This window comes from Leptopilina heterotoma, unplaced genomic scaffold, assembly GCF_015476425.1.
Source record: "Leptopilina heterotoma isolate Lh14 unplaced genomic scaffold, ASM1547642v1 Lhet_88, whole genome shotgun sequence".
NCBI lineage: Eukaryota > Metazoa > Arthropoda > Insecta > Hymenoptera > Figitidae > Leptopilina > Leptopilina heterotoma.
The window spans coordinates 543,260-559,415 of NW_025111191.1; the positions used below are offsets into that span (position 1 = coordinate 543,260).

A 16,156-nucleotide genomic window follows, 5' to 3' on the forward strand; every position below is an offset into this window, starting at 1 on the left:
AAAGTAAATTTACTAAAGTAAAATTTAAGTTTTCAAAGTAAAATCTAAAATGTTAGAACTTCTATGCATTTCTGTTTTGCGACTTTTATTTTTCGAGTAATAGTTGCTTTATGTTCGAAGAAAATTTTTGTAAAAAATTACTAAACTGTACTTCGAGCGTTAGTAAAATTTACTCCGAAAATAATAAAAGTTGATAGAAATTTTAAACAATTCTTTTAGACATACAATAATAATAAGATAGATATGACTCACCGAACGCTGATCTCGTTGCTGAAACAGAAAACGATTTTTAAAATTAGTTTCACGAATTATTTATTAAAATCTTTAAAATCTTATCTCAGGATTGCCACAGATCAGGGAATTTAGGAAATAATCAGGAAAAGTAGAATTTTCGTAAATACATGAACTTCAAAAGGTTTTAAATTGGAAATTTGAAAAATTTTAATTATGAATAAATTAATTATAGAAATTCTAAAGAACTTAGATTTCTGAAAAATTTTAATAATTTAAATTTTTCTGAAATTAGTTAATTTTTGTAAAATATAATATATTTAATTAATTATTAAAATTGATGGAGTTTATTGAAGAATTTTAGTTAAAAACACTAAAAAATTTGAATTTTGGAGAAGTTTTATATGATTGCAGAAATTCAATTATTTTCAAAAGTAATAAAACTCTTTGCAAAAATTCAATTAGGTTCAAAAATTTTTTTAAATTCTCGTAAAAATTTCAATTATTTTTTAAAATAATACAATTCTTCTACGAAATTCAATTATTTTCAAAAATTTTCCTCAATTCAATTATTTTCAATATCTACTATTTTCAATTTTAATAACATTTTTCAATAGAATTCAATTATTTAAAAAAAGGTTTGATAAAATTCGAAGCGCAAACATTAAATTATTTTCATGAATAATAAAATTTATTCTAGAATATCAATTATTTTTAATACCATTTTATTTAAATTCATCAAAAAATGTAATTATTCTTAAAAATTTTATTCAAATTCGTCGAAAGAATTAAATTATTTAAACATTTTTTTATAAAATTCTTTATGGGAATTAAATATTAAGAAACATTCAATTATTCAGCAAATTATTTATGTTTGCATTTAAATTAAATTATTATTATTATTATTTTTCTCGTAGAATTTTCTAATAAAAAATTCTTTTAAAAATGATTTCAGTTAAAATTTTAGATAATAATTGAATATTAAAAGCATTATAACTTGAATTTTAAGAAATAATTGAATTTTAAAAAAGGTTTAGAATTAATTTTTTGAAAAAGTCCAATTGAATTTTTTTTTAAATTATTTCAGATTCTTATTTTCTAAAAAATTTAATTAAAAAATTTCCAAATCATCGAAATTTCGTTAATTTAAATTGTAAACAAATAAATTTGAAAATTCTCAAGGAACTTTTGCAAAAATTATTAAAAATAATTTCTAATTGATAATTATGATTTCTTTCAAAGAATTTTAATAAAATTTTTTAAAATAATTATATTTTTCGATAAAATTTACTTAAAATTGTGTAAAAATAATTGGAATTCTGTGAAGAATTTCATTATTATTTGCAACGAGTTTTTATTAAATTTCTTTTAAATAATTAAAATCCGGCGAAAATTTTATTATTTATGAAAATAATTAAATTTTTGCAACAAATTTTTTAACGTTTTTTTTTAAATAATTGACATTCTGCAAAAACTTTATTATTTATGAAAATACTTTTTTATAAATAATAAATAATAAAAATAATAAATAAAAATAATAAATTTTTTAACATTTTCTTAAAAATTATTGAATTTTTTTGAGAAATTTTATTAATATAGTAGATTTTAAAAATATTTGAATTTCAGCAATGAATTTCATTATTTGTGAAATGGAATAGAATTCTTGCAAAAAATTTTTGAAAACAATTACATTTTTCGATGAATTCATTAAAAATTGTATTAAAAATAATTGAAATTACATGGAAACTTGTATTATTTATGAAAATAATTGAATTCTTGCAACGAATTTTATTACAATTTTTTTTTTTGAATAATTGAAATCCTGCGAAAATTTTATTTTGAAAATATTTGAATTTCAGCAAAGAATTTCATTATTTGTGAAAGGGAAATTTTATTACATTTTGTTTAAATAATTGAAATCCTGAAGAAAAAGTTATTATTTATGAAAATAATTGAATTTTTGCAACGAATTTTTTAACATTTTTTTTTTTTAAATAATTGAATTGTTTCGAAAAATTTTATGAATATAGTAGATTTTAAAAATATTTGAATTTCAGCAAAGAATTTCATTATTTGTAATTGGAATAGTAGGTAAAAAATTTTTTTACATTCGACAAGTGGTTTTTTCATATAAAAATTAAATTTCCTCTTCAGGGAGTCTGCAAAATAGTATATAAAACAAAAATAAAAATACGAAAAAAAATTATTTGTGAAATGGAATTGAATTCTTGCAAAAAATTGTTTAAAACAAGTAAATTTTTCGATGAATTTATTTAATATTTGTTATTTTTTAATAATTTATTATTATAATATAATAGTAAATATATTATATTTATTTTTATAATATAATATAAAAATTAATTGAAATCCTATGGAAACTTTTATTATTTATGAAAATAATTGAATTCTTACAAGAAATTTGATTCCATTTCTTTCAATAATTGAATTTATGTGGAAAATTCTTATCATAACTTAAAAGTTTTAAATTGTAACGAATTGACAACAAAAAATATGGATCAAATCCAAAATTGATAATTTTTGACATCAATTTGATCCACTTTGGTATCAATTTGATAATTTTAAGAAAAATTTGTTATAACGTCAAGTTTCACGTAGTTGGCGAATTTCACCCGCAACAAAAATTACACCGTTTTCCTTTATACCTTTTTGTGGAAAAACAGTGAAAATTTCATAAGTCTACCGACATATTGCCGCAGAAAGAAAAAGTCTCTCATTGGCACTTAAAAGAGAAAGAGAAAAAGAATTTAAAAAGCGATCCCACTTCGTTATCCGCAAAAGAGAGCAAAATCCAGAGGACTCTGGCATTAAAAATGAAAAGGATCGCGAAGAAAACGCCAGTATATATACACAGCGGATTTTAAAGAGCGTGACAAGGCTCAAGATGTCTATCTGTCTGGTACTTAGCGTGGAAGCACGGAGCGAAAATGGTAATGGTTCTTCCGGGGGTCTGAAGCGGGGGGAATGGATGTATTCACATTATACTCTCGGTTCTTTTAATTTCTTCAAAGCCACCCCACCTTCGCGCCTCCGGATTAATAAGGCGTCGACAATGTGACGTCTTTTTTCTTTCCTCACTCTCTCACTCTCTTTGGATGGGACAGTAGACAGCTACGAAAGTGAATGAGGAGGGTTGGTAGGGTCACGTGAAATGAGTTGGGTGGCTGCTTCTGCCACTGTTCAGACTCCTTAATAAATGTGTTGCTAACACCCCGAGAGTCCTTCGTTCTTCGGGATCTCTTCTACTCGCTAAAGCCATCACCCTAGAGAATACTCTCACTTCGACATTGGTGAGAGAGAACTTTTTTAAACGCTCAAACTTCATTTGCCTCTCGCACTTTTTCGAGACACTCATCGTAACAAGAAAGAAAAACCTTCACTTTAACTTCAATCACAACCGATCAATTTTCCTTCTCAAAAAGAGAAGAAAGATTTCAAAAATCTGTTTACTATATTTTTTTTTCATTCAGTCTCTACATTTGACAAAAACCAACAATTTTTTAAGTCACTTTCTTTTATTAGAAAAAACAGTAAATTTAAATATTGTTTTTTCTACACTGGAAAAAAAATTATTAGATTCAAATAACCGATTAATTGACTATTATCAATTAAATATTTTCTTGAATCAAATAATATTTATTGGAGTCAATTAAATGGTTCAATTCATATTTGCTTCAAATACTGAAATTATTGGTTCAAGTACCATTTAATTCACTTCTATAAATATTATTTGATTCAAGAAAATATTTAATTGATAATAATCAATTAATCGCTAATTTCAATCAAATAAATTTCTTTTTCAGTTAAAATATTATAGAAAAAACAATATTTAAATTTACTATTTTTTCTAATAAAAAAAGTGACTTGAAAAATTGGTGGATTTTGTTAATATATTAACAGGGCTTGAACTAGATTCGCAAACCCCGTTAAGGTCCGTAAATTTGCTTCAAGTCCGTAAAAGTCAGTTTTTAAAAAAAAAAGATCCGTAAAGTTCGGAATTTGATTGAGAAAAAACGAAAAGTTCGTAAATTGTACGATATAATTTGGAGAATTTTAGAGAAATTACAAATGATTGCAGAAATTCAATTATTTTCAAAAGTAATAAAATTCTTCGCAGAAATTCAATTATGTTCAAAATTTCTTTAAAATTCTAGTTAAAATTTCAATTATTTTCAAAAATTTTAATAAAATTCTTGGCAAAATTGAATTATTTTAAAAAATAACAATATTTATGAGAAGAATTCAATTATTTTTGAAATTAATAACATTGTTCGCAGAAATTCAATTATTTTTAAAAAATCTAAAAAAAAAAATGTTCAAAAATGTTGTCAACATTTCAATTATCTTCATAAATAAATGGTAAAATTTTTCGACAAAATACAATTATTTTCAGAAATTTTAATAAAATTCATTGCAAAATTCAATTATTTTCAAAAATAATAATATTTAATTATTTTCAAAAATTTTAATAAAATTCATGGCAAAAATTCAATTATTTTCAAAAAATTTCAAAAAAATTTCAAAAATGTTGTCAACATTTCAATTATTTTTATAAATAAATAGCAAAATTCTTCGACAAAATTCAATAATTTTGAGGAATTTTAATAAAACTTATTGCAAATTTCAATTATTTTTATAAACAATAGAATTCTTCTCAAGAATTCAATTATTTTCAAAAGTAATAAAATTCAATTATTTTCATAAATTTAAATAAAATTCATGGCAAAAATTTAATTATGAATCAAAAATTTTTCTTAATTTAACGATTTTCAATATTCAAATATTTGAAAATTTGTTAATAAAATTCTTTAGAAGAATTCAATTTTGAGAAAAATTCAATTATTCAATTACAAAATTATTTATTTTTGTATTTAAAAAATTGAATTCTCGTTGTATTTTCTAATAAAAATTGATTTAAAAATAGGTTTCAGTTAAAATTTTAGATTATAAATATAAAATAAATAATAATAATTAAATAATTTAATAATAATAAATAAAAATAATAATAATAATAAATTATATATTATTATTATATATTATTATATTATTATTATTTATTATTTTATTATTTGTTAATTTAATAATAATATTTAATAATTTAAAATTATTATTTAGAATAATATTATAAATATTAAAATCATTCGAGGGTGAATTTTTTTAGAAATAATTGAATTTTGAAAAGGTTTCAAATTAAAATTTTTGAAAATCTGAATTTTTCATATTTTTAACTAAAAATTCTATACAATTCATTTTTTTGGGAAAGTTTAATTACGGATTATATTTTAAAAATTATTTCAAGTTTTTATTCTCTAATATATTTTCCTAAAAAAATGAATATTTTTCTCCAAAATCCAATTATTTTGAAAAATTTTAATAAAAATAAAAATAAATAAAATAAAATTCTTCGCAGAAATTCAATTATTTTCTAAAATTGTCCTTAATTCAATTAATTTTTTCGCAATAATTCAATTATTTTTATAAGTAATAATATTTTTAACAAGGATTTAATTATACGTTCAATTATTCAATGAATTATTTATTTTTGTAGGAATTTAAATAATTGAATTCTCGTAGGATTTTCTAATAAAAATTGATTTAAAAGTAAATTTCAATTAACAGTTGAGATTATAATTGAATATTAAAAGAAATATAGCGTGGATTTCTAGAAGTAATTGAATTTTGAAATTAATTTTTTTGAAAAATTTTAATTGAATTATTTTTATATTATTTGAAGTTTTTATTTTCTAATATATATTTAATTGAAGAATTTACGAATAATTGAAATTTTGTAAACTTGAATTGTAAAGAAATGAATTTGAAAATTCTGAAAGAGCTTTTTTAAAAATTATTAAAAACAATGCTTTATAGAAGAATTTTAGTTTGAACACGAAAAAATTATTTTCATAAATAATGAGACTCATTGCAAAATTTCAATTATTTTTAATAGGTATAATTTTAATCGAATTTCTCGAAAAATGTCATTGTTATTCAAAATTTTATTAAACTTTATCGAAAGAATTTACTTATTTAAAAATTTTTTTATAAAATTCTTTATTTTTTACAATTTTTGTTTAAGAATTTAATTCTTTTAGGAAATTTTAGTAAAATAGTAGAATATTGAAAATCGTTGAATTAAGAAAAATTTTTGATAATAATTGAATTCTTGGCATAAATTTTATTAAAAAATTTGAAAATAATTGAATTCTTGTGATAAATATTGTTATTTTTCAAAATAATTGAATTTTGCAATGAATTTTATTAAAATTTTTAAAATAATGGAGTAAAAAAAATTTAATTTTTAGTTTTAAGTAAAATGTTCGTTTATTTAACTCAAATTAGTTATATTTTTATCAGTAATTGGTCCCTAAATGATCCGTAATTTTTCATTTTTGGTCCTAAAGTTCGTATTTTTAAATACTTTCACTGTTTCGAGACCTGCGTATTAAAACTTCTAATAAGAACGAGAATTTAACAAGTCCCCCCCCCCAAAAAAGACAATTTTCTTCTTGCATAATACAATAATAATGCTGCCATATAAAAGAAAAGGATGAGAAAAAGTTGCAGAACCAAGGAACACGGTTCAATAATAATGATGCACACTGTCTCTCCCCCCCCTCTCTTTTTGCCTCTTCTTTTTCGCCATAAGAAAGAAAAACGTCGAGCCTGCGGGTAAGAAAGTAATTGCCTCTCGATATACGCCGATACCCTATACCTGAAAATGTTCCTTCGTACTAAGTTTCAAAACTCGTCGCCAAAGAGAAATTCCCCGCGAAATTAAATATCCGCCTGGAGAATAGGAGCACCTGCTATACCGTTGGAAACAAGGAGCAATAAAAAATCAGAATGGAAAACAAAGCTGTGATGGTACGAGGTGGAGGGGAGGGAGTGGGGGGGATCGTATTATAAAGTTTTTTAATCGATAGACAACGAAGACCCGCGACGCTCTTTCACCAGGGATTGGGAGAATTCAAGGGAGAAATTTTTTTTTTAGCAAAAAAATAAAAAATTGTTAAATTAACTTTTAGGGGAAAAAAAATTAGATGCTTAATTTTTAATTATATTTTGTTATTTTTATACTTTCAGTCTCTACATTTGACGGATCCGCCAATTTTCGAAGTCACTCATCTGGTTATTAATGAGCTTGTGACACAATTAATACTTTGGGGTAATTTGGGAATCGTGGTTGTTGAATTGCCAAAGCGCTGGGGCAAAGACTCGGCTTTTAAGGGAGGACGAAATACAATTTCCTGCATGTAAGTACTTTTAATTTTTGCACTCGTTATCCTTTTTTTGATGGTTAATTAGCTGGATTTCTTGACCGAGCTTTTTTCAGTAAAAAAAAAGAATAAATAAAAAGTTTAGAAAAAGAATAAAGAAGAAGAAGAAAAAAAAAGAAGAAAATGGAAAGAAGAATTAAAACGAATAAGTGAAGAAGAAAAGAGAAGAGTAGAATAGAAAAAGAATAAAAAAGAAGAAAAGAGGAATAGAGAAAAAAATAATAGAACACGAATTAGAAAGAAGAAAAAGAATTTAAGAAAAAAAGGAAAAATTAGTAGTAAAACAGAGTTTTAGTCAGACATTGACATATTTTAATTAGTTTTTCTTCAATAAGTTAAGAGTAACTATTTTTATATTTTAGAATATTAAATTAAATATTACTGATATTATTGAGTGAATATAATAAAAAATAAAAGAGAAGAAAATAATAGAATAGAAAAAGAATAAGTAAAGAAGAAAAGAACAAAAAAATAATTTAAGAAGAAAATAGAAAAAATTAGTAGTAAAACAGAGTTTTAGAAATAAATTTGAAATATTTTTATTAGTTTTTCAACAATAAGTTATAAGAGTAACTATTTTTATACTTTACAATATTGAATTAAATATTACTAATATTATTATTAATTGAATAGTATGGAAAATTACAGAGAAGAAAAGAATAGAAAAAGAATAATAAAAGAAGAAAAAAGAAGAAAAAGAATATAAATAAGGAAAGAAGAAAAAAGTAGAAAACAATAAGCGTTATAAGGACTTTTTAAGTAGTAAAAGTCATTTTTAGTCAGACATATAAAATATTTTTTATAAATATTTTTATTTTCTAATGTAACAATTATACTGTAAGTAGTAAGAACATCGTTTAGTCAGACAAATAACTATCATATTTCTACTAAATATACTTGAAATTATGTTTTTAATTACCTTCATAAGCAATGTTAGTAGTAAAAGTGTCGAAAAAAGAAACTTTTATTTTATCGCAATTTTCGTTCTTCAATTTATATTTAGGTTTAGAATGTAATTTGTTTAGAATGTAATTTTTATAATTTAGAATGTAAAATATTTTTTTATTAATATATTTATATTCTAATGTAAAATTTATACCGTAAGTAGTAAGAACATCGTTTAGTCAGACAAATAACTATATTTCTACTAAATATACTTGAAGTTAAGTTTCCAATTACCTCCATAAGTAATGTTAGTAGTAAAAGTGATTTAAAGTCAGACAAAGATTTTTGAAAACTTTATAAGATACTTGTAAGTAGTAAAGATGAGTTTTAGTCAGACACATTTATCCTTCTTGTTTGAAATTCAAAATAATATTCAATTTTAGTTGTAGATAAGTACTCTGAATTAGTATTAAAAATCTATTTTAGTCAGACAAGTATTTTAAAGAAACTTGGAATGTTAAAAAAAACTGTTACTGATGTAAGTAGTAAAGAAAATTTTTAGTCAGACGTACTTATATTCTATTCTCCACTATATTAACTGGAAGCACAGTTTTTATTTTTTATAACAAGGACATTAGTAGTAAAAGTAATTTTAAAGCAGACGAAGTTTTTTCAAAACCTTGTAAATTTTCTGTCAGTAGTAAAAATGTCTTTTAGTCAGACATATTTATTTTTCTTGTTTTGGTATTCATAATAAGATCAGATTTTAGTTTACATAGATAAAAATTTTAAATTAGTGGTAAAAAGTAATTTTAGTCAGACACGTGTTCTAAAGTTACTTAGAATGTTTACAATAAAAATAAATTATTACTGATGTAAGAAGTAAAGAAAATGTTTAGTCAGACGTACAAAATTTTATATTTTCCACAATATTAACTGGAGGAAAAGTTTTTATTTTGTATAACAGGGTCATTAGTAGGTAGTAAAAGTAATTTTAAGACAGACAAGAATGTTAACTATAATTTTTAGTAGTAAACGTAATTTTTAGTCAGGCATTGAAATATATAATCTACTCCTACACTTAAGTTCTATTTCCTAAAATTCACGATCTTTAAAATCCAAAATACCAAAGACATAATAAATTTTCAAAATTTCACTCGCTGCTTATAATTTCCAAAAAATCTACATATTATACAAAATGGTAAATGAAAGTGCTCCTACCATCAAGAATTCATGACACATTTAATGGAGATAACTATTTCCTAAAATTCAGTGACTAGAATTTTGGGAAGTGCGAGAGACAATCTCTAAGATTCCATTTAGCTAAAATGTATTTATCTCTATAACGACTAAGTCGCGTGCGAGCGATTTTTGGAACAGATAAGAAGAAATAAGCGCAATTGGCGTGAATTTCACTACTGACTTTCGCGGTCCTTCTTCTCGTTCTCTCAACGCCTTCTAATATCCGGTAATTAAGTGGGTGTTACGATGACGCTCTCGAAAACCCCCTTCATCTCTCTCTCTCTCTCTCTCTCTCTCTTATGGAATTAAGGTAGCTTTACTCGGTTAGTTTTCAAAAGTTCCGGGGGCAGAAACGCACCGCTGAATACTAACCGCCTCATCAACAACACATGCCACCGACTACTATCTCAACATTTTAACCACCCTCCTCCCCTATCTTGTCTTTTACCCTCTCCCCCCTCTCCTCTTTCTCTCTCTATTTCGTCTCCTAAGGATCTAATCTTTCGGATGATCATAACGTCACGCAATTAAAAGCCTTATTAGAGATAAATGCTTCTAATTTCTACAGCATAATTTTAAAGAATTTTTATAATTTTATTTTTTTTTCTTAATTTTTTTGCAAGTTGTGTGAACCAAAATAATAAATGAGGCGAGAGCAATAAAGTTTGAAGTGTCAGGAGAGTTGGTTTTATAAAACGAGGTACAACGCGCTATTAATAAACATATTTTTCCTTGGAAAAGTGGCAAAGTTTAGGGCTGCGGAGATTTAGAAGGAGAGTTTTTGTGTTTAAGAAACAGGCAACTAGAGAAACAAGCTAAAAAGGGAGAAAGGGTGGAGGTGAGACAAAGAGAGAGGGGGGAGGGTTGGGAGTCAAATTTATATGATCACACATAACTATAAACTGGCACGAAACGTACAAAACACGGGCGAATAGTTTGTTTAGCAAGTTTCGCGGCCATTAGAACGAATCTCAGGGATTTAGGATCACCAAGAGAGGTGAGTTCATACCTTTTGCTGAGGGAAGTGCTTGAGTACAATTTTCTTATCTTTAATTATATCTTTTTGCAGCAAGGAAAAAAAGAAAAAAAAAGACTTCAGAATAGAATGAAGTTATTATTTTCTTTTCAATGATACGTCATATTCATTGGTTTTTTCTAAAACTAAACTAATTAAAATACTTCAATGTCTGATTAAAACTCTGTTTCACTACTAATTTTTACTATCGTCAAATGTTTGTGTAAAAATTTGGTAGAGAAAATAAAACCAAAGCATATAAGGATAGGAATGTCTGACTGAAAATCACTTTTACTTTTACCTGAACTAAAATCTGATTTTATTATGAATACGAAAACAAGAAAAATAAATATGTCTGACTAAAATACATTTCTACTACTGACACACAATTTACATGGTTTTAAAAAAACTTCGTCTGTCTTAATATTGCTTTTACTACCAATAACCCTGATATAAAAAATATTAATTTTGCCCCTAGTTAAAATAATAAAAATTAGAAGATTAATACGTCTGACTAAAAAATTTTCTTTACTACTTATATCAGTAACATTTTTTTCAAACACTCGAAGTATCGTTAATTAATTTAATATCCTAATTATAAAAAAGTTACTCTTAAATTATTGTAAAAAACTAACTAAAATATTTCAATGTCTGACTAAAACTTTGCTCTACTACTAATTTTTACTATCCACAAGTGTTTTCGTTGAATTTTGGTAATGAAATCTAAACTTAAAACAGACGGATAGAAATGTCTGACTAAAATTGCTTTTTACTACTTATTAAAAATTTTTATCTAACGAAACTGAAATTGGATTTTATTATGAATACGAAAACACGAAAAATAAATATGTCTGACTAACAAAATTTTTACTACTTACAGTATAATTATTAAGTTAGAATATAGTGACTGACTAAAATTGCTTTTTACTACTAATTAAAGTGTTTATATTTACTTAAAACTGACTATTACTTTAAATTCCTAGAAAGAAAAAAATAAATATTATTTTTAAAAATTTCTTCGTAATATATTCAATTATTTTCATAAATAGTATAACTCATTGCAGAACTTCAATTATTTTTAATCCAATTTTAATTAAATTCCTAGAAAAATGTAATTATTCTCAAAAATTTTATTAAAATTCGTCGAAAGAATTCAATTATTTCTAGAAACTGTAAAAAAAATTCTACTGAAAAATTCAATTATTTCCATAAATAGAAATATTCTATTGAATATAATTTTTAAAAAAAATTGTTTGCAAGAATTTAATTATTTTTATAAATTTCCATAAAATTCTAAAAAACTATTACATTATTTTCAAAAGTATTAAAACTTTTCGCAGAAATTCAATTATGTTAAAAAATTTTTTTAAATTCTCTTCTAAATTTCAATTATCTTTATAAATAATAAAATTCTTCTATATAGGTGAGAAAAAAATCATTTTTTCCGAGACAAATCTCGAAGAATAAAATTCTTCTCCAAAATTCAATTGTTTTCAAAAATTTTAATAAAATGCTTGAAAAAAATTCAATTTTTTAGAGAAATAACAAAATTTTTTAAAGGTATTCAATTATTTTTATAAATAGTAAAATTCTTTGCAAAAATTCAATTATTTTTAATACAATTTTGATCAAATTCCTCGAAAAATGTAATTATTCTTAAAAATTTTATTAAAATTCGTCGAAAGAATTCAATTATTTCTAGAAACTGTTAAACAAATTCTTTTGAAGAATTCAATTATTTTCATAAATTTGCAAAATTCTATTGGATATTATTTTTAAAAAAAAATTTTCACAAGAATTTAATTATTTTTATAAATTTCCATTAAATTCGAAAAAACAATTCAGTTATTTTCAAAAGAAATAAAATTCTTCGCAGAAATTCAATTATGTTTAAAAATTTCTTTAAATTCTCAAAATTTCAATTATTTTTATAAATAATTAAATTGTGTTCCGCAATTCAATTATTTTCAAAAAATTTTAATAAAATTCTACGCAAACATTTAATTATTTTCATAAATAATAACCTCCATGAGAAGGATTCAATTACTTTTATAAATATAGTACAATTTTTTGCAGAAACTTAATTAGTATCAATACATTTTAATAAAATTGAATTAATCAAATTTTCCATTATAATTATGAACAGACAAGATTATTTTTAAAAATTGAAAAAAATCTTTGTGTAATTCAATTATTTTCCAAACTTCCAATTAAAATTATTTTAAACAAAACATTATTTTCAAAAAATTTAAAGCAACTCGTCAAAAGAATTTAATTATTCATAAAAATTCTAATAAACATTTTTTGAAGCTATTTGTAGATTTATTAATGTTCGAAATCAAATAAATTTAAATTTGATGAGAAAAAAACCGGGAAAAATTATGACAAAGCCGGGAATTTTGTTGAACGAAAATAGTATATACCTTGTATAAATATGTCTGACTAGAAAACATTTTTACTACTGACACAAAATTTACAAGCTTTTCAGAAATGTTTGTCTATCTTTAAATCACTTTTACTACTAAAATTACTTATGTAAGTAATTGGAAACTAAACTTCAAGTATATTTAGTAAAAATATGAAATTCGTCTGACTAAACGATACTTGTACTACTTAGAGTATAACTCACATTACAACACGTGTGTCTGACTAAAATTGCTTTTTACTACTAATTTGAACTGTACCTTCATCTACCTAAAACTGACAATTACTTTAAATTCCCAGAAATACAAGGATATGTTGTCTGACTAAAAATCACTTGTACTACTACCATATAGTGATTCGGGTCGGAATTTCCAAGAGAAGTTTCCGTTTGCAGTTTGCAGATTTGGGTGGGGGGAGATTTTCTCTCTAGGATACATATTATGTAAGCTACTAAATAGCCACTATGAAAATGAAGTAAAGGTGCAAGAGACTTCCGGTGTATCGGGCAACATAAAATGCCTCTTGCGGTAAGAGGAGACCCGAGGCATGGATTAAGCAAATGGCGGCAATAACGGCGATTATTCGGATTATGATATCAGAGCGCGAAGTAGAAGATCGCCTACACTTGCAGAGGCAACCACTAACTGCCGCAACGCAAAATCCAGACTTCAAGACACAGGATTAAAACTATTACCACTTGGCCATCCTGGAAGCTAACCACCCCCCTCTCTCTCACACTTTTTGGTTGCACCCTTTACCCCTCCTCCTCCTCTTGTTAACTCAGATGTTTTACCGCGCGACTTTCAAAAGTCGTTTGCCAACGAAGAAAACCCCCTGAGTAAGTCTCAGAATTGTATAAATATGCCTTATATCCCCTTTTCGCCAAGTGAAGTGCGAAAAGTTGCGCTCTTAATAAATCTACATAAATGAGGGACTGAAGTAAGAAAAATAACTCTCCTTTCTCTAATTCAACTCAGATGCTTTATTGCTTATGAAAATGAATTCTACTATTTCTTTTTTCCTTTTTTTGCTTTTCTCTTTTATTATAAGCAACATGAAAGGAATTTCTCGCAAAGAGGTACTTGGGGATTTTATTTAGAAATTTGTATATTGTAATTGTGAGATTAGTTTTCTTTTACTGATATATTGTAATTGGGATTTTATATTCGTGAAATGAGGGAGGAGAGGATATTTACTTTGGGAAGAGAAAAAAAGAGTTGTCTTTAGAGTGGATTCAGACTTATGAAGAAGAGGCGGTTACTTCGTTGGAGCTAATTATTGTTTTAAGGATTAACATTATGTGTTTATTATGCGAGGATTTCAGACAGTAATATTCGACGGAAATCTAACGAGCTGCGGAGCAAAACAGGAATACGAGTTTAAATCGGCCTATGTTTATGAATAATTTCCGAAAAACCCTCTGTAGCTATCTTTCGGCTAATTCTGATATAGTTAAGTCGTTTTTAACTCTAACGCCGGAGCGAGAAAGAAGTTTCGAGACTTCTCTCTTCAATCCCCAATCCACTCGGTTAAAACACTTGTCAGACTAAAATACATTTTTACTACTAATTCAAAGTATAGATTCAAATCTATAATTAAAATTGAATATTACTTCAAACATGAATGTGTCTGACTAAAACTCATTTTTACTACTTACAAGTATATTATAACGTTTTCAAAAATGTTCGTCTGACTTTAAATCACTTTTACTACTAGTATGCCTATTTTAAAGAATTTAAAACTTTGCCTCAAGTTAATTTAGTGGAAAATATAAGATTAGTACGTCTGACTAAACATTTTCTTTACTACTTACATCAGTAATAGATTTTTTTATTGTAAACATTCTAAGTAACTTTAGAACACGTGTCTGACTAAAATTACTTTTTACCACTAATTTAAAATTTTTATCTATGTAAACTAAAATCTGATCTTATTATGAATACCAAAACAAGAAAAATAAATATGTCTGACTAAAAGACATTTTAACTACTGACAGAAAATTTACAAGGTTTTGAAAAAACTTCGTCTGCTTTAAAATTACTTTTACTACTAATATCCTTGTTGTAAAAAATAAAAACTGTGCTTCCAGTTAATATAGTGGAGAATAGAATATAAATACGTCTGACTAAAAATTTTCTTTACTACTTACATCAGTAATAGTTTTTTTTAACATTCTAAGTCTCTTTAAAATACTTGTCTGACTAAAATAGATTTTTACTACTAATTCAGAGTACTTATCTACAACTAAAATTGAATATTACTTTGAATTTCAAACAAGAAGGATAAATGTGTCTGACTAAAACTCATCTTTACTACTTACAAGTATCTTATAAAGTTTTCAAAAATCTTTGTCTGACTTTAAATCACTTTTACTACTAACATTACTTATGGAGGTAATTGGAAACTTAACTTCAAGTATATTTAGTAGAAATATAGTTATTTGTCTGACTAAACGATGTTCTTACTACTTACGGTATAAATTTTACATTAGAATATAAATATATTAATAAAAAAATATTTTACATTCTAAATTATAAAAATTACATTCTAAACAAATTACATTCTAAACCTAAATATAAATTGAAGAACGAAAATTGCGATAAAATAAAAGTTTCTTTTTTCGACACCAAGCATAAAAGAGAGAATTTTTGCAAACAACGAAATTGGAAGCAAATTACGAATGCGTGAATTATTGTATATATGTAAGATATTATCAGCGCTGGATCGATGATGATACTCTCTTTCTCTTTTGTCAAATGTTTTTTCGAATAGCTGTCGTACGTGACCCAGGTCCCTTTTTTGTAAAAGCAAACGAACATAAATCTGACTCCGAGAGAATTGTGGCGAGAGCACCGGTTGCGATTCTATCATTCGTTAAATGCGAGCGTGCGTTCCAAACGACTGAGCCGATAAATAAATGAACAAAAAAACAAAAAAAAAAAATCGAGTAAAGTAAATGTGGCGAATCAAGCGTGCCGGAAATTTTAAAAATATCGTTGACAATTTCTCACATACACACACATATACATTACTTGATAATTTATTTGCAATTGTTTCAAAATTC

At 24.8% G+C, this 16,156-nt stretch overlaps 1 protein-coding gene across 1 annotated transcript in view; it reads left to right on the top strand.

The window, feature by feature from the left end:
* The window catches only part of LOC122511607 (nuclear pore complex protein Nup88), a 151,905-nt gene that overhangs the window by 100,439 nt on the left and 35,310 nt on the right, over nt 1-16,156 (top strand). Inside the window, exon 2 of the mRNA XM_043626973.1 lies at nt 7,333-7,502. Coding sequence (XP_043482908.1) covers nt 7,333-7,502 — 170 coding nt within the window. The remainder of the gene's footprint in view (nt 1-7,332; nt 7,503-16,156) is intronic.